We start from the raw sequence: 18,609 nt of genomic DNA on the forward strand, positions 1-18,609 counted from the left end.
TCTTCCCCCCACCCAGCCTTTAATCCTCTCGTCTCCCTTCTGTGGTCCCCCCCATTCTGAGAGATTTAGGACAAGGGTTCAACCACAACGCAAACAATCCAGCCCTTTGGTGCTGTTTGGGATTCGCAGTTAGGAGAGAGGCAGGACGGGGTCTGGCTTGAGCATGCTGTACAAACGCTGCCACATCAATCAGCTGCAGTATTAAAAGACGAAAGCAAGCAAAAGACTGAATGTTCTGTTCGGAGGTGAAAGGGGAGCATCTTCACCAAAAAAAATTGGCATCAAAGGGCGGGGGAAGCCCTTCTTGGACATCCCCATCACAACTGACTATTCTTCACACAAGCATTTCTTCCCTGTGCAGCTAAGAGTGAAAGAAAGAAAGACCCCCATCCCTTTGGGCATTGCCACATCTGGCAGGGATTTAAAGGCTTAAAATCCAGCCTTTGCTGCAATCCACAATGGCAAATGAACCAGTGATTTTGAATGTTTATGACATGGTGAGTAAGAAACAATCTGATGCCTCTGTTGGGGTGGTGGTGGTTGGGGGGGCGGTGAGGAAGACGATTCCAGGATGTTGATTGGACAAGAGATTCTATTATGATGAGCCAAGCAGCACAACTCACAGCACTGGCCAGGCTAGATTTTCACAGCCATTGGTGTGACAGGGATGCTGGCGCCGACACTTGCTTCTTTGCTTTTTCACAGTCTGTCAGAGCAAGCTCAAGGTAAAAAGATGACAGGAAATTTGGGGGGATATTACCTTGGAAAGGCTTTTCATCCTTCCTCTTTAATTTTCAAAAGCCCAACTGGGGATGGGGAGCAGGCAGCGGGAGAGATGTGACAGAATAGCCTGTTTTCATAGCTAGATGCCCTTGACATTCAAGGCGATTAAACACTCTAGACTAGAGAGGAATGGGGAGAGAGATTTAATATGTCAGACCCTCTTGAAACCTGATCATGTGTGGAAAAAAATACAACAGAGGTCAATGAAGTTTACTCCCATGTAAGTGTGCAGAGGATTGCAGCCTTCATGTTCACATTCCACATTAGGACCTCAGGAGCATGAGTGAAGTCGGTGGGGACACCTTGATGGAATGGTGGCTGGATATATTTGATGATGAATATTGTCACCAGAGGAATACCCTATTTTAAGTAGCAAATCCTCTATCACTGGGTCCTCAAGGTTCATCTCCTTGTCTCATAACACTAGAACTCATATACATCCAATGAAGCCAAATGTTGGATGATTCAGGATGGATAAAAGAAAATTCCTCTTCACACAGTACATGGTTAAACTATGGAACTCACTCCCCCAGGAGGCACTGATGGCCTTTAGATGACTAAAAGAGGATGAGACAAATTCATGGAAGAGAAGGGTATAACAATGGCTACTAGCCATGATGGCTATGCTCTGCCTCTATGGTCAGAGCCAGTAATGCTTCTGAATACCAGTTGCCAGGAATTGCAGGAGAGGAGAATGCTCTTATGCTCAGGTCCTGCTTGCAGGTTTCCCACAGGCATCTAGTTGGCCACTGTAAGAACAGGATGCTGGACTAGATTTGCCATTGGCCTGATTCAGCAGGCTCTTTGTAGGTTTATAATAAAGCACTTTCTCAGGCAGTGGTGCCTATGAGAAACACTCTCTTCAGATTTTACCCAGTTGGGGATTTTGAAACTCCCTTTGCTGTTAACTTGGATCTTTTGTTGTTTTTCTGTGCAGTCCTCTCCTGGTGATGATGGAAATCATTTTGATTAACCCCTATTTTTTAAATGAGATATCAAGGCATAGGGGGTATTTAATGTACAGTTTCTCATGGACTCTCAAGGATGACTTAATATACTTCTGTCTTATAAGAATAGGCTTGGCTGTGGTATATAGCCAGTACCTCTTTGAGTGATTTCCCCCCTGCATTTTCTAATCCAATACTCAAATGTTTGTCAGACATCACAAAACATCATCCAATTTAATTGTCAAATTAGGCCCAGCAGCTGGCTTTTTTTTGGGTAAATGCTCATTTTCACCTCTGAAAAATTTATGAAGGATCTGTTACACTAATGAAAGCTAAATTGTAGCAACAAGTCACAAAGCCCTCATTAAAGAATAATGATAAAAGGTTTTTCAGGAATTCCAAACAGAGCAGGCATGTCCAAAGACCGTTTCGGGGGTTTAACCCTAAATAAAGCTCAACAACTTTGGGGTAAAACCATAAAATTATACAAAAAGCTCAACAACTTCAAACCTAAAAAAAGGATAACAACTTATGTTGGCCCATTGGTTGGCCCTCACAACCCTTCACTTCATCACATCTGGCCCTCTTTGAAAAAAGTTTGGACACCACTGAATTAGAATGATTACAATGTGGACAATTAGTTAGTATTTGATATTAAATAGTTTTGTATTCTGGACTTTAATAATAATAATAATTTGTTATTTATACCCCACCCATCTGGCTGGGTTTCCACCAGCCATTCTGGGTGGCTCCCAACAGAATATTAAAAACATGATAAAACATCAAACATTAAAAACTTCCCTAAACAGGGCTGCTTTCAGGTGTCTTCTAAAAGTCAGATACCGTATTTTTCGCTCTATAAGACGCACCAGACCACAAGACGCACCTAGTTTTTGGAGGAGGAAAACAAGAAAAAATATATTCTGCATCTCAGAAGCCAGAACAGCAAGAGGGATCGCTGCGCAGTGAAAGCAGCAATCCCTCTTCCTGTTCTGGCTTCTGTAATAGCTGCACAGCCTGCATTCGCTCCATAAGATGCACACACATTTCCCCTTACTTTTTAGGAGGGAAAAAGTGAGTCTTATAGAGTAAAAAATACGGTAGTTGTTTATTTCCTTGACATCTGTTGGGAGGGCATTCCACAGGGTGGGTGCCACTACCGAGAAGTCCCTCTCCCTGGTTCCCTGTAACCTTATTTCACACAGTGAGGGAACTGGCAGCGCTGGACTTCAATGTCCGGGCTGAACGATGGGGGTGTAGATGCTCTTTCAGGTATACTGGGCCGAGGCCGTTTAGGGTTTTAAAGGTCAGCATCAACACTTCGAACTGTGCTCGGAAGTGTACTGAGAGCCAATGTAGGTCTTTCAGGGCCAGTGTTCTGTGGTCTCGGCGGCCACTTTAGTTTGGTTACCATTTCAACATTTTAATAATTTGCATTTTACAGGTTCTGGTATTTATTTATAATTTACTTATACCCCCCCCTTTAATAAGAGCCAATAAACCTCTTAGAACAACTTACAAAAATCACCTCTATGGTGGTCCTTTCCCTCAGGGTCACAATATGAAAACACAGGACACACAAGGGAAAAGAAAGGAAGGAGTGACAAGCAAGCTCAAGAACAGGTTCTTAAAGTTACAGCCTATGTCAGTGGCAGTTCTGGATGCCTTAACCTTTATAAAGAGCAGTCTATCCCTGGAAGCTCTCTTCCGCCAGATCTGTTATGTTGCTATAACTGTGTCCACAAAGCCATCTGTAAGGCAGTGTTTTGTTTTGAAATTGTTCCAGACATTTAAAGGCTCACCATGTGTTGGGTTTATAAATGGCAGGAGCATGTGTGTGTGTGTGTGTGTGTGTGTGTGTGTGCATATGTTTACTATCTATCTATCTATCTATCTATCTATCTATCTATCTATCTAGTGATATTTGGGCTGACACACTTCAAAGTGCCCACCCAGCAGGGCACTGAACTCTCTTTAAAAACATCATTGCAAATATAAGTAAACATTTCTAAAGAAAGCAGTCTTGCTTACTCATCTCTTCTTTTTGTTGGCCATAACCAGAATCAGATAAAAATTCTGTGCCATTTTAATGCATTGTTATTTTCGGGACGTACTTAGGGGCTCCCACCAGACTAACTTGGCCTGAAGAGCAGTATGTGTCATGTCAATATCTGTCTGTCTCAATGCTCCCATTGTTTTAAATGTTAGCTTCTCAAATCATGTCGTTTCCCCTTTCTCTTGCATTGTTTGTGCCCTTCCAGTTGGAAACTGCACCCAGAAAGTGTGATTTATTTTCAAGGATTAACTCAAGCCCCATCTCCCATTTTAAGCCAAAGGAACACATTAGGAGCTTCTCGTCTCGATTTTTTAGGAGGTACTTGAGAAATTACTGCAACAAATGCTCTTAAAATATACTTATTTGCAATATTGGTCATTAATAAAGAGAATGATTTATATTTTTTTGTGAAATGAAATACAAATCTTACGTTTAGTGTTTAGTGAGAAATAAACACTTGTGTACTCAATTAAGTTTGCTCCCTATTAATTGTGTTTAAAACTGTAGCTTTAGGAAGCTCCTGGGAAGATCAGCCGAGGAGCTGTTGGATCCCATTGATCTCTTCCACAGCAGGAGAGGGAGGTTTATGTACAGAGAGGAGAGGTCTGTTGCTGGGAGTCTCCTGGTGGACAACTTCACTGCCATCACTGTTCCATGGGCAATGGTGGGGGCCAAGACAGGGTGTATCAGAGGAGGCCATGGATCTGCAGGTTCCTAAGTCTCCTTGTTTCCATCACACTCCCCCAAACTGGTCGCAAAACTACACCAGTTCAGGAGCTGGTTTAGATTATTTATTACATTGTATCCAATGTTAGTCCTGCTCAAAGTAGACCCCTTGAAACTAATAGGCATGGCTGGCTTACATCTGCTCATTCCCATTTCAGGATTGATCTGCCCAAATGCAGTCCCTAAACAACTTGGGACCAAGTTACCTAAGGGACTGCCTCACTCCACATATCCCTTCCTTGCAACTGCAATCCTCATGTGGGACACTGCTGAGAGGTCACTTAGTTTGTACTATAAACTGAACTTTTAGTGTTGCAACTCCAGCCCTCTACAGCTGAAATCAGACTGGGGCCTAGTATCTTGACATTTTAGTAGCCACTGAAGATATTTTTGTTTTAGAAGGCTTTTCCTGAAGTATGACTCAGTCATTTTATGGCATATGAATTGCACAATTGTAGTAATTTGTGGGTTTTTTCCTTTTTAATAATCTATATTGTTTATATTTTATCTCTTTTTGTCTTATTGTACACCACTTTAGTAGCTTTTGTGTGGCACAGTTTATAAATCTGTAAAATAAGTAAATAAATCCTATTTATGTGAGTCCCATTAAGTTCAGTGGGGCTTACTCCCATGTATGGGGGTATAGGATTGCAGCCTTAATGTTTAATATAGTAAGAGCAGAATGTGGCTTGCTCTGTATTTTGCTTGCTATTACTTCCTTAGATTTCCACCCCCTTAATTTTTTTTTTAAATCAACAGTTAATTGTTCTGGAATTAATAGTATGCTTTCCAGATGGATTCATTTTACTACTATATTAATTGCTTCATTGTTTTTTGTTTTTTTACAAAGGTAATGGTTCCCTCAGGTGTGAGACTGGTAGCAGTAGTAGTAAATGCTGAAGCCTAGTTATGTGTTTTGCCTCCAGATTGTTACAAATAGCAAGGTAACACTGCCCCTTCAACTACAGAATTCCTCAGGGCACCATTTTGTCCTGAATGTTATTTAACATCTACAGTATATGAAACCATTGGGAATGGCCAGTAGGGGTACTGAAGCACGCAGCTAACATCTGATTCAGGAGAAACTGGACAAGCCCTGGCTCAGTGCCTTAACACAGTGGTGGACTGAATGCAATAGACTGAGTTTGAATCAGGGGGAATGGAGGTTCTATGGGTAAGTGGCTCCCACATGGAGAATATACACCAGTTGCCAGTATGGACGCTTCCTCTAATGGCCTAGGTACGTAGCTTGGAAATGCCAAGTTTCTGATTCAGATCCAAGTTGATTCAACCCTCTTTCCAGGCAGGATCGGAACTGAATCTTATATTCAGCACATACTCCTATTCGATACACAGTGATCAGGTATCATGGCAGACATATATCTTTGGACTGGGAAAAGCTGTGAAAAAACAGTTACAAAAGAGTAACTGCTTAGTAGTGTAACAGTGACTGTTGGAGGCGGGTTGACATCTAGGGATAGCAATTAACATGAATTTAAAGCTCTGTCTTGCCTGAGAAAGAATATCACTTGACTGTGTAACAGGGGAGCACTTGAGCCACAGGAAAGCATAGCCTAAGGACAAATGTTCAATTAATGGCCTCTGTGCACATATGAAATAGCCACTTCATGAAGCCCTGGATGTCTTGTCTATTCAAGGATTCTAACTGTTTATCTTCATTGTGCCGGACATACACAAGAATGAAATGCCACATCTTTAATGAAATGTTAACAAATGACACCTGTAATATTTTTTCCCTGTCACATCAAGTAAGAACTCGCAACCACTCACCTTTCCTTTACTTAAATAAGGCAATGTAGGAGAAGAACATATTAAGTTTCCTGTGCAGACAAGAAACCTGTGAAGGATGGGGAACAGGTGATTCATTGGATGGCTAATTGAAATTGTGGGCTTAACAATGGCATTTTTGTCTCCAACTGGATCAACCTGAATCTAAAATTCTCTGAAGATTTCTTTTAATGGTTAACCTGTGGCTGCCGAGACAGAAGGCAAATGAAAAGAAAATCCCTGGACTCTGAAGGTCTGGTAGCTTCAGTTGCTCCTGCCAGCCCAAGAAAGCAATTGATATCCAGCTAGGGAAGTTTTGGTTTAAAAGAAAGAAATAATTCTCAGCAGTAGGTAGTGCATGGAATAGCAATCAGTTGTCAGTCAGGGAGCTGTCAGGATTCAAGCCTGCTTAAAATAAAGCCTAATTCACAGACCTAAGGGCCTATCTAGTGTAATATGGATAACAGCTATAATAGCAAATAGTGATGAGGCAAATTTGCACTGAGTGGTTGAGGGGGAGAAGATTCAGAATACAAACTCCCCAAGTTCAAAAAGCCTCTGCCCATTTTTTAGCCAGCCCAGCCCCCTTTGAATTTGGATTCACCTCAAAATGTGGGCCCCCACCAGCCATTCATCCTAGATGCTCTCCAAGCACAGCAAATTATCTTCAGTAAGGGGCAGGAGGTAACCAGTAGTGAAGAGGACTTAGCAGTGGAGAAGATTTTTTCCTCCTTCTTTGGAAAGGACACTTCTGAGTGTTGTGTCCAATCAGGGAGAATGGGATTTGTAGTTATAGAGGTTATAGAAAACTGTCTTTCCCAACAAGCCTTTGAAGTAGAGCTCTTTCCAAGTCTGCATCTGTACTTGAATGGTTTTTAGGAGTTTTAAGATGTTTTAATATTTGTGTATTTGCTGCCCTGGGCTCCTTTGGAAGAAAGGACAATATATTTTTATTATCTGATCGGTCAACTACATATTTGTATTTTAAAATATTTCAGATTTTGAAGATTTGACTACCGGTACTTGCCATGCTTCTTGTGATTCAAATCATCTCAGTCTAGATTTTAAAAATGTCCTTAGCTTTCAATAAACTCAGATCTAATAGCAGGAATTATTTTGAAAAGCTGCACCTCTTCATGACAATGTCAATCTCTGCTAGCCAGGAATTGTGTGTTTCTTTGGACTTCAAGCAAAGTTTGGACAAACCATATATACTTATAGTAAGTGGTATAACCAGCTTGGGTTGGTGTTTTATTTAATATGCTACCTTTCAATTAAAACAAAACAAATCTCTTGAGGTGACTTCCAATTAAAATAGACAAAAAACATCATAAAAACACAATCAAATCCAATACTACAGCAGATCAATAAACCAGCAGAAAGCAATGGTAACATTATCATAAAACCACATAGCAATAAAATACAGAAGTGGCAGTAAAAACCATCAATGATAATTTATGGGCATATTGAATAGTTTTAACCTGGCACCTATAGCTCATCAGGATTGCCAAGAATATCCTTGGGGAGAGTGTTCCACAGTAGGGGCATCACTACAGAAAATTCTTATCCCCAGACTCTACCCTTTCAACCTTCAATAGCAGGGGAATCTAGGTCAGGGTCTCCAGAGATGATATTCAAATAAGGCAAGTTTATATGGCATCAGGCAGTCATTCCTATAAGCAACTGTTTATAGTGAATATGTTTCATACTGGTATATTGTAGAAGTCATATTGTATCTGTAGTTGTGCTTTTTTTAAAAAAATCTGATATGTTACTGAGTCACTCTGTGCTCTGTGTTCCCCATTCACTTTTATGAGAAGCTTTAAAATGTTACACTTTTGGCAAAAGTAGATAAAATTTGCAGACACAGGAGCCATTCTAGAGTGGATTGACGTAGCCTGCCAAATTACAGGCAACTATCTCTGGTGTGGGTGTATGACACCTTTAATTTTTAATTTTGAAAAAAACAAAGGAAAAAGCTGTGGCTCATTATATTTTCTGCCAGAATTGTACTGAAACTCCAAAATTCATATTAGTTTTGTATTTTTGAGAGGTGGGTGTCTTTTGAGGGGCTTGCCTCTTACTTTTTCTTACCTTAAAACAATTAAGAGGTGTTTGAGTGGTTGTACACTTTTAAAAACATTAGCAGCTTCACTCTAGCTGGCTTAGCTTTCTGGTATCCTTCAATATGAAGGATCAATGGAAAAGTAACACACAGTGATTTTATGACCTACTTTAATTTCTTTTCCTGGCACAACACATGAGTGATTTGCTCATTGATCAGGACTCACTGAACCACCTACAATATAATTAGCATGAGCAAACAACAATGGCCATTGAATTGCACTGATGGTGCTCAGTTGGGGGTAAACCTGAGTTCTGGAGTGTACCACTTTGAATGGCAGGATCGTGTTCACATGACTGAAAGGAGACAGGAAACATAACTGTCAAGAAGACAGCGGCTAGTTCACAGTTTACCTTACTATGTTTCTAAGCTCTCTCTCTCTCTCTCTCTCTCTCTCTCTCTCTCTCTCACACACACACACACACACACACATATTAAGTCATGTGAGCCCCATCCTGTGGTCCAAAGTGGAAGGTTTACCAGATCATCCACCGTGCGGGGAATTTAGTCTGTAATCTCCAGGGCATTTTGGGTACGTGTATGCTGGAGGAAGGAGGAAGGGAAGAGAGAATTCTAATTGTATGAGAGACTCAGGGATGTCAAATAAAGAGTCATAGAATCATAGAGTTTGAAGGGATCCTCAGCATCATCTAGTCCGACCCCCTGCAATGCAGGAATACACAACTCTCCCATACAGGGATCGAACCTGCAACCTTGGCATTATCAGCACCATGCTTTAACCGACTGAGCTATCCGGGTGTGAAGTTAGTCCTCCACAAAGTGAATGTGGGACCTATGACTGTTTAACTAATTTAGGGTTGTAATTTGGGTTCCTAATATGACAATGTGGTTGTTATGCTGCCAGAACCAGGAACGTTAAGTTTTAAATCTGATTCTGAAAAGCGCTATTCATTCCAATGGATTGTATGCTGGCCCAATCATGCCCTTCTTCAAAATACCCCATTTAAGCCATGTGAGATTCAGTCCCTGGCATCTCCAGGTGGGGCTGGAAAGACCCCTGCTGCAAACTCTGGAGATCCATGGCTGGTCAACCAAGACCATATTGAGCTAGATGAACCAGTGGCCTGACTCTGTGTAGGCATCTTCCTAGGTTCCTGTCTTGAAGTCATCACATGACAAAGAGTCCTTGGTGATGGGTGTTGAGCTGCAACACTAGGGAGGTGAAATGGCTAAAGCTTCAACTGATGTTTGTGTCACCCTCAAATGGATCAATCCTACCTTTTCTGGGAATTGACAGCCCCATGAGACTGAAAACAAATCTACAATATCTTCCTCCAAATAACATTTTCCCTCGGGGGTATGTTCAGCTTTTGGCTTTGCACAGCCCGTGCTCTTGACTGCAGTGCCATCAGCCCATCGGTCATGGCATGTGATTGTTATGGACACCCAGTGGCGTAGCATGGGGGGTGCAGGGGGGGCTGGCCGCACCGGGTGCAACATCTGGAGATTAGGGTTAGGGGGCACAAATCCACAGGTTAGGGGGCGCAAATTACTTGCCTTGCCCCGGGTGCTGACAACCCACGCTACGCCACTGTGGACACCCATTAGCCAAGAGCTGGCAGGTTTCCCTCTGGTCATTGCTTGGGGAATAACATTAAGCCAAACTTGTTTCGGCTGCTAAGGGCAAAGCAGCCAAAGGGACCCTAATCCACTTTAAGACAAATGGGGGTAATGCTAAACCACAAGCATTTTGGAAGTCTCAGTCACTGCCCATCTCTAATTATTAGATAAATCACTACTGAGAACAAACTATGACACTATCCCCCTCCCTCCCCCAAAATAAAAAAAATGATTAATAAATATGGAAAGGAACTGGAAGATTCTCACTGAAGATGACGCTGGCGTGTCGTTAGTGTGTTTCAAAGGTGGGGAGATAGCGAGATATAAATGCAATCCTTGCTGGATTTAATGAGCTACATTGCGTGGGTGGCTGCATAATACCATCCAGAGCCTCTTCTGTCACTGATGGAGAGATTATGCTTAGCAACATCGCCTGGCAACCAATCACAGCGTCATGCGTTGCAGGAATATCACTTCTGCTAAAAGAGAATTAGATATTACGGTCATTTGCAGGGTAGTATACTGTGAGCCACTTTAGAGTATAGGACCCCCAGGCTTGCTGTCTCTGTCTATGTGTGCATGAATTGCTTTGCCTGCTTGGGTGGTGACCAGACAAATGCGTAAGACATGTAGCAATGTACACGGTCATCCTTCAAGAAGCTGCGCACTGCTCCTTGATTTGCTTTTCCGTTTGTAAGTAAAGAAGCATTTTCTGCCTATGTATATAGTTATATACTGTGGTACCTTGGGTTAAGAACTAAATTTATTCTGGAGGTCCGTTCTTAACCTGAAACTGTTCTTAACCTGAAGCACCACTTTAGCTAATGGGGCCTCCTGCTGCCGCCATGCCACTGCTGCACGATTTCTGTTCTCATCCTGAAGCAAAGTTCTTAAGCCGAGGTACTATTTCTGGGTTAGCAAAGTCTGTAACCTGAAGCGTCTGTAACCTGAAGCGTATGTAACCTGAGGTACCACTGTATATAGGGTCAAACACTTGCCGTATTTTTCGCACCATAGGACGCACTTTTTCCCTCCTAAAAAGCAAGGGGAAAGGTGTGTGCGTCCTATGGAGCGAATGCAGGGGGGGGGGAGGCAGGCGGGAAAAGCCCCCAAGAGCCGCACACAAGCTCCGTGCGCTCTTGCGGGCTTTTCCACAGGAGGGAGAAGGGACAGACTGGCCGCATCAGTCCCTTCTCCCACCTACCAGAAAAGCCAGGAGAAGCCGCGATCTCTTTAAAGGGGTTGCGCGGCTTCTGCGAGCTTTTGCGAGAGGTGAGGGAATCCCTCCACCCCCCAGGAAAGCCCGAAGAAGCCGTGCAGCCCTTTTAAAGTGTGCGCGGCTTCTGCCGGTTTTGTGGGAGGTGGGGGAATTCCCCCACTTCCCAGAAAAGCCAGGAGAAGCCGCGATCTCTTTAAAGGGGTTGCCTCCCAGGAAAGCCTCCCAGGAAAGCCAGGAAAGCCCTGCGCAGCATCTCCCGGAAGCGGGAGGCTGCACGGGGCTAAAGGGGAAGCCAAAACAGCGAGTGGGATCCATCCCGCCCCCTGCCTTGGCTTCTTCCATAGCTGCGCGCAACCCCTCCGGCAAGGAGAGGCTGCACGTGGCTATGGATTCTTTAGCCCTGCGCAGCGTCTCCTGGCAAGGAGAGGCTGCACGGGGCTAAAAGGGAAGCCAAAACAGCGAGCGGGATCCATCCCGTCCCCTGCCTTGGCTTGCTCCATAGCTGCGCGCAACCCCTCCGGCAGGGAGAGGTTGTGCGCAGCCTGTATGCTGCTCTTTGGGCCTGGGGGGGAAAGATTTTTTTCCCCTGATTTCCCCCCCTAAAAACTGGGTGCGCCCTATGGTCCAGTGCGCCCTATGGTGTGAAAAATACGGTATATATAAAAGCTAACCTCTGTTGCTTACACATATGCAGGACTGGCCCTACTGTTAGGAAGAGTGGGGGGATTGCCTCAGGCAATCGATGTGAGGGGCAGCCTAGCTGCCCCCCCCCCCCCGCTAAAGGCCAGACCAGTGTGGATCATGCACCTTGCTCTTCATCTGCCAGAACTAGTCTGTTGCCCTCTGGTATGGAGAAAGATACCACCCAAGCCAGCGTTAAAGTCAGATTCAACTGAACATCTCATCTTCACCTTGGGCAACGAAATGTTTTAGGTTAGCCCTGTAGAGAGGTAGACATCCGTTTGTATCCCGGTTGTATGTTTGTATGTAATGATTTGAATGGGGCTTAAATGCACAACAACTGCAAGTTTTATTGGATGGAACTACTGTAATTATCTTGACCCATCCCCATCCAGGTTCAGTCCTGGCTATGGGACTAAATCAGCCTTGGCCGCCCTTTATCAGGAGAAGGAGAGGGTGTGTGCAACCCTGTTAGTCTTTCTTGATCTCTCAGTGACTTTTGATACCATTGACCATGATCTCCTCCTGGTGAGATTGGTATTGGAAGCACTTTTTAATTTTTTTACTGTAGTTCCAATCCTATCTCCGGGGTCAGTTGCAGAGAAGAGCATTGGGTGGTTTTATTTTGGCTTCCGGAGAGTTGTGCTGTGAGGAGCACAGGGTACCATCTTGTTTCCAGTGCTGTTTAACATCATTAGGAGATTTGAGGTGAGGCGTCATCAGTGTGCTGATGGCACCTAAATCTATTTCTCTGTGACATCCAAATCAGGAGAGGCTGTGCAAGCCCTGGACTGGTGCCTGGACTCAGCGGTGGCTGGATGAGGGCCAAGAAACTGTCTCTGAATCTTGGCAAGACAGAGGCTCTCTGAGTAGGTGGTTTCTGAGTCCATGTAGTTGGCAATTGCCTGAAGGAGCAGGTTCATAGTATAGGGGTGCTTTGGGGGCCACCTCTGTCGTTAAAAATCCAAGTGACCTCAAAAGCTAGGAGTGACTTTTACCAGCTGGGAATGAAATTCAAAATGTACACTGATTTACTATCTGTTCCCTTACTATTTTATTATATCTTTTTATTCTAAGCTAGTCAGCCAAAAAAGCCCTCAGTGGACTAATGACCAATAACTAAAATTACATACAAAATTACAAATAACTGGGGCATGGAGAATCACAACAGCAATATTAGCAATTTAACAAAATGCTTTCCTGAATGCGTACTCTACTTATTTCAGATTTTCCAAATGTAAATAAATGTTCAAAAAAGAAAGCAAGTGGATGGCGTCTAACTCTAATGATTACACTCATTTCCCAGGCTATTTTTCTGCTGTTATCTGAGCAAAATCACTATGTGATGTGCAGAAACGGAGATAAAATAAGAGCTCACAAATAGGATCAGCACCCACAAATTACTATATTTCTTCTTCTTGGGGACTTTTGAAAAAGTGCAGCAATTCTGGGCCTCCCACAAATATCAGAACAATTTCTGTGGATGCTTCTCCTGCAAATGTAGTGATAGCCACCAACCTGGAGGGCTTTAAAAGAGGATTAGACAAAGTCATAGAGGATGAAACTATTGGTTTCAAACTAGCCATAAGGGCAATGTTCCACCTCCACCATCAGAGGCAGTTTGCTTTTGTGTACCTGTTGCTGAAAATCACAAATGGAGAGAGTGCTCTCATGCTCAGGTCATCTTTCCATGCTCATTGCCAGCTTTCTGGGACTCGATGGCCCTTGTGGTCTCTTCCAACTCTATGATTCTATGATTCTATGATTCTATGATTCTGTAGGCATCTGGCTGTCATCATCCTCATCATCCTCATAGCAGTGGTTGGCCACTGTGAGAACAAGATGTTGGACTAGATGGGTGCTTGGTCCAATTTAGCAGGGCACTTCCTATGTTCTAAATACTTTGCTTCCCCAAAGACAAGCACTCAAAAGAGGGAATGCTTTATATACTCACTAATAAAAGGTCGATGTATCACTTACATCTGAAATATACAAAAACAGGTGCAAGCACCTTGAATTCCCTTTGGCAGAAAAGGTAGGCTATAAATATTGTTATTAATAAGAGGCCCTAACAATAAAGCAACAATAGCAACAAAGTACTTATAACTGGTAAATTAAGTACTTATAACTGGTAAATTAATTAGAGGCAGTTAAAAGAGGAAAAACATTGGGAGCTGGGGGGGGGGGAGTCCTGAGGTTCAGGGAACCCCGTAAAGGTACAGATTGATTGTGGTGTGTGTGTGTGTGTGTGTGTGTGTGTGTGTAAAAAACTGTGTTTTATTTTTGAAACTTTGAAAAAAAATGGGGGGGGGGAATAACTGGGTGGGAAATATAGAGTCCTGCCTAGAGGTTTATGCTCTACAGGCAATGTGGAAAAAGGGAAATAGGAGCAATAGGGAACTTAATTAATCAATTAAAAGGGACTTTCCAGAAGGGCTACAATCTTGTACAAATTTAGGCTGCTGAGATCCTATAGAAGCCAAAGTAGCCCGCATCATTGCAAAATCTGCTTCTTTACACCTCAGATGAGTAGGTGCAGAAGGGGATGGCACCCCCCTTCCATAGTTGTACAGAAGAAGGCATTTCAGCAATCTACACCAGCTGAAATGCCCTCCTCTGCACAACTATTCAAAACAGAGCAGCCCTGCTTTTATTTATTTTTTGCATCTGGCTACCTATAGAGCCAATTAGACAGGGTAGCACTGTGCTAGATGATGTGCAGAATGCAGAGGTGTCATGGCCCCTGCACGTTCCTGCATCTTTTGAACCCCCTGTGCCTCTGGTGAAAGTAGAAGGCTTGTTAGTCTGTGGAAGACAAATGGCCTTTGATATTGTTTCTTCCAAGTCTGCAGGTAAATAAAGCCCATATTCTGTCCTTTGCAAGTAGCTCATGGACTCGTAGAATAGCAGAGTTGAAAGGAACCCTGAAGCACCAATAACAGGTGGCCATCCAACCTCTGCTTAAAAATATCCAAAGAAGTCTTCTGTAGCAGTTTGGATTTCCCAGTAGGAAACCACTGCTGTTGGCTGCAAGCTACTTTCCAGGTGCTTAAACATAAACATGCAGGTGCTTAATTTATGAATCTTGCTTCAGAAATGAGACTTGTGGAGGAAAAGATGGGTGAGGACTGGAGCAGTAAATAGCAAGGAATGGAGCAATCTGTTAATGCACCCACGACTGTAGCCATTTCCTTTTTTGCTGTGCTCCTTCTAAGATAGACAGACCACATGTCTGACCTAACAAGAAGGTTATTCTAACCTTCCTAACAAGAAGGTTATTCTATTAATAACAATAATATACAAGAAGGTTGAATATTAATTCCAACCACCATACATTCCATTGCAAGGTTTTGCACTATTGCCCAATTAGACATAGTGTGCAGAAAGGCATTTGCTTGCATTTGTTCCTTGTCTGTTGGAGAAAAATCTAAATCCTCTCCTGGATTTGCTTTTTCAATTCACTTGGAGGAGGAGGATTATTATTTTTACCACCCACACAGTCAACAGGCCCAGTCCTTCCTTCCACCCTGCTACCACCTGTCAAGGTTATAATATCTTTGGTGTTTTTCAGTAGCTAAAAACCAATGTACTCAGTTCCTTTCCAAGTTTATCCCATCTTCTATGCACAGCACAGTATGTCAGTGTGTTTCCAGAGAGTATCAGAAGGGGGATATGATATCCAGTAGGTGTGTACCTAGGTGCATAATATTTTGAAGGTGTGAGCCTATTTGAGCCTGTGGAATGGGTAAATTTTAAATTAACAACAAACTGATATTATCTTTGGTCACCAGCAAGGAGCTCTCTGAATGACAGTCCTTTTAATCCATCTAATTACAGAATCTCGGAAGGCAGGTAAGCAGACGCCAAATCTGTGCAGTCAAAGTTTCATTATACAAACTATAAATTATTTCCTCACAGGGCATTGGTTGGTTCACACACTCAACATACATTATCTTTGTAGACTTTACGACAGCCTTGTAAGGTTGGCCTGGCAGGCAGAACCAAAATCTTGGCTGCTCTATGAGCAGCCCAGTCTGCACAAAACAACAAATTGGCCTCAGCCAAAGGCAGATTGGAGCTGGCTGGAATGGAGGCATGAGACAGGTGGAAGCAGGTGGAACAGAGGGAGGAAGGAGAAGAAAAGAGAAGAGTGAAGAGGACAATAAAAAGGACAATGAAGTTTCTCTCAGCAACAAGCTGCCCAGCTGCAAACTAAGGGGAGACGATTTCTTTACACAGCATTTAGGTATCATATACCATTTCACCACCTGCAAAAACAAAACATCTAAATTAGGCAGTTGAAATCAAGAATGCTTAGTAGCATCCACACCACACAATCATTTCAAAGCACTGTGCTAGTCCCGGGGGCTAACCAAGAGGTGAGGTCTGAGTCCAGTCCGAGATCAATGGTGCGGTATGGAGGCTGTCCGTCAAAGCTGTAGCTGGGTCCAAGTTGGGGAGTCAGGTGGGGTCAGGAACTCTGGCAGAAGAGCAGGACAGGGTGCAGGAACAGGCTAGCAACAACATTGCTCCCACAACCTGGGACTGGGGCTGACTGGCTTTTATCTGCCCCGAGGCATAGGGCGGCCCCGGTCCACAGGTGACTCACCTCTCCTGGCCTGGAGGTGACACTCCTCATGCAGGAACTTAGTTCCCTCCGCCTCTCTGCCCTGAGCCTCTGCAGCTCAGGAGAGGCTGGAGGGTTACCGGACCCAGAGGCAACCTCCTCTTCCCCTGACGGGGCTGAGAGTGGAGCACCTGCAGGCAATGGGTCCTCCATCACCTCAGGAGCCAGAGCAGACTCAGCTGGTGCCTGCACCTGAGGATCCAGCACAGGTGAAGACCCTTCAGGCTCAGGCCCCTGCTCAGCTGGTTCTGGAGGTGGGGACTCCTGTGCAGGCTGGGATTCCTCAGGTTCAGCCTCTGAGTCCGAATCCCAGGCCATCACAAGCACATCTAAAGCATGCGCAAAGCATGCAGCTCCCCCCAAAAGGATCCTGGGAACTGTCATTTTCCGAGGGTGCTGGGAATTGTAGATTGGTGAGGGGAAGCTACAGTTCCCAGGATTCTTTGAGGGTAGCCATGTGCTTTAAATGTATGGTGTGGGAAAGACTTGGGAGTGGTCTGTGAGCTCTCTTCAGTTGTCTTAGGGAAACAAATTCAGAATGTGCTTTCGTTCTGACCAGAAGACTTTAGCACCTAGCTCTGGCTGGGAGCTGTTGAGGTTGTGGTGGAGTGGGCAAATCAAAATCAACCTGACAAGTCAGAAATCTGCCTGCCACTTTCAGGCAGGGAAAGGCCCAACTACAGAGAAAGGCCATATTTAATGACATCTCTTGAAAGCTCTGTCCTGCATGAAACCCTTGCTGAAGACCCGCAGACATTGTGCCTTGCCCTTCGCTTTCTGTTGGGAGCTGCTGGGCTATAGAACAGAAAAAGTGAGTTTGCCCCCACCCTCAAAAAACCACCCCATTTAGAAAACGGCAGGTTAGATGCAGAGAGTTCTCTGCAATCACATTTCCCTTGTCACAAAGGCGGCGGCGGCAGCTCTGCGCCTCGGGGAACCGCTCTCCGCGGCGGCTAAATACTTGACAGAGACAAAGGCCGAGAACAGGTGCGTGGGCCAGTTCCCCAAAGCCGGTCCCCTGAGAATAAAAGGGAACCTCTTTTCGAGGGAGCTGGAACAAAGGGGAATCAAGCATAAAGCCTGGAGGCCAGGGGCACAGCTGCCTCTCCCGCTGTCCCCTTCCTCGCCCCCGAGGGCGGCTGGAGGGCTTCGGAGGGGACAGGCTGAGTGGCAGCTCCTAATTGCCTTCGGAAGGGGATTTTAACAGACAGATCCTTTCTCTACAAAGCTCAGTGGGGTGGGGGGCTTGGAAATCTGGCAGGGGGAGGTGAGGGACGAAGGCTGGCCAGAGAGGATCCACAGTGGCCCATAAGATACCTATTTACCTGACCTTGACACAAAAGCTCTGCTCACGCACCATGTAAAAGGATGAAAATTTATGGCCTTCCCTCCTTCCTTTTCCTCCCCACTGCTCTTTCCCTTCAACCCCATATTGCCTACAACAGTAATGTCTCACACCGAAGGCCACTGACCTGTACAAAGGACTCTATGATTTGAAAACATGACATACTTTTGTGACCCAAGAAAACTTCTAACAGCACTGCTCCATAAGGAGCAGGGGCTGGAGGGAGCCCTGGCTGAAATGAGGGCCACCTAACGGGGCCCAGTAAACAATAATATTAAATAGAGCTCTTCACTTCTCTCTCCATGGGTGCAGCTAGATCCTTTTAGAGAGTCTGTGGTTAGTGGTCTAATGGTGAGATGGGTGCTCTTGATAGGGTCATTGCTTGAGAGCCAGTGTGGTGTAGTGGTTAAGAGCGGTAGTCTCGTAATCTGGTGAACCGGGTTCGTGTCTCCGCTCATCCACATGCAGCTGCTGGGTGACCTTGGGCCAGTCACACTTCTTTGAAGTCTCTCAGCCCCACTCACCTCACAGAGTGTTTGTTGTGGGGGAGGAAGGGAAATGAGAATGTTAGGGTTTTGAGACTCCTTCGGGTAGTGATAAAGTGGGATATCAAATCCAAACTCTTCTTCTTCTTCTTCTTACATGGGGAAGAGCCAGAGTGGTAGGGCAACTGCTTTGCATGCAGAAGGTCTCAGGTTCAGTCTTGCACCTGCCCAGGTAGAAGCAGGAGA

At 44.4% G+C, this 18,609-nt stretch overlaps 1 protein-coding gene across 1 annotated transcript in view; it reads left to right on the forward strand.

Moving 5' to 3' along the window:
* Window positions 1–370: 370 nt before the first annotated feature.
* The window catches only part of LOC310710074 (deubiquitinase DESI2-like), a 45,411-nt gene continuing 27,172 nt past the window's right edge, over window positions 371–18,609 (forward strand). Inside the window, exon 1 of the mRNA XM_083510514.1 lies at window positions 371–497. Within this exon, the coding sequence (XP_083366640.1) occupies window positions 459–497 (39 nt within the window). The 5' untranslated portion in view covers window positions 371–458. The remainder of the gene's footprint in view (window positions 498–18,609) is intronic.

Source organism: Podarcis liolepis, assembly GCF_965112155.1.
Source record: "Podarcis liolepis genome assembly, chromosome: 1".
Lineage (NCBI taxonomy): Eukaryota > Metazoa > Chordata > Lepidosauria > Squamata > Lacertidae > Podarcis > Podarcis liolepis.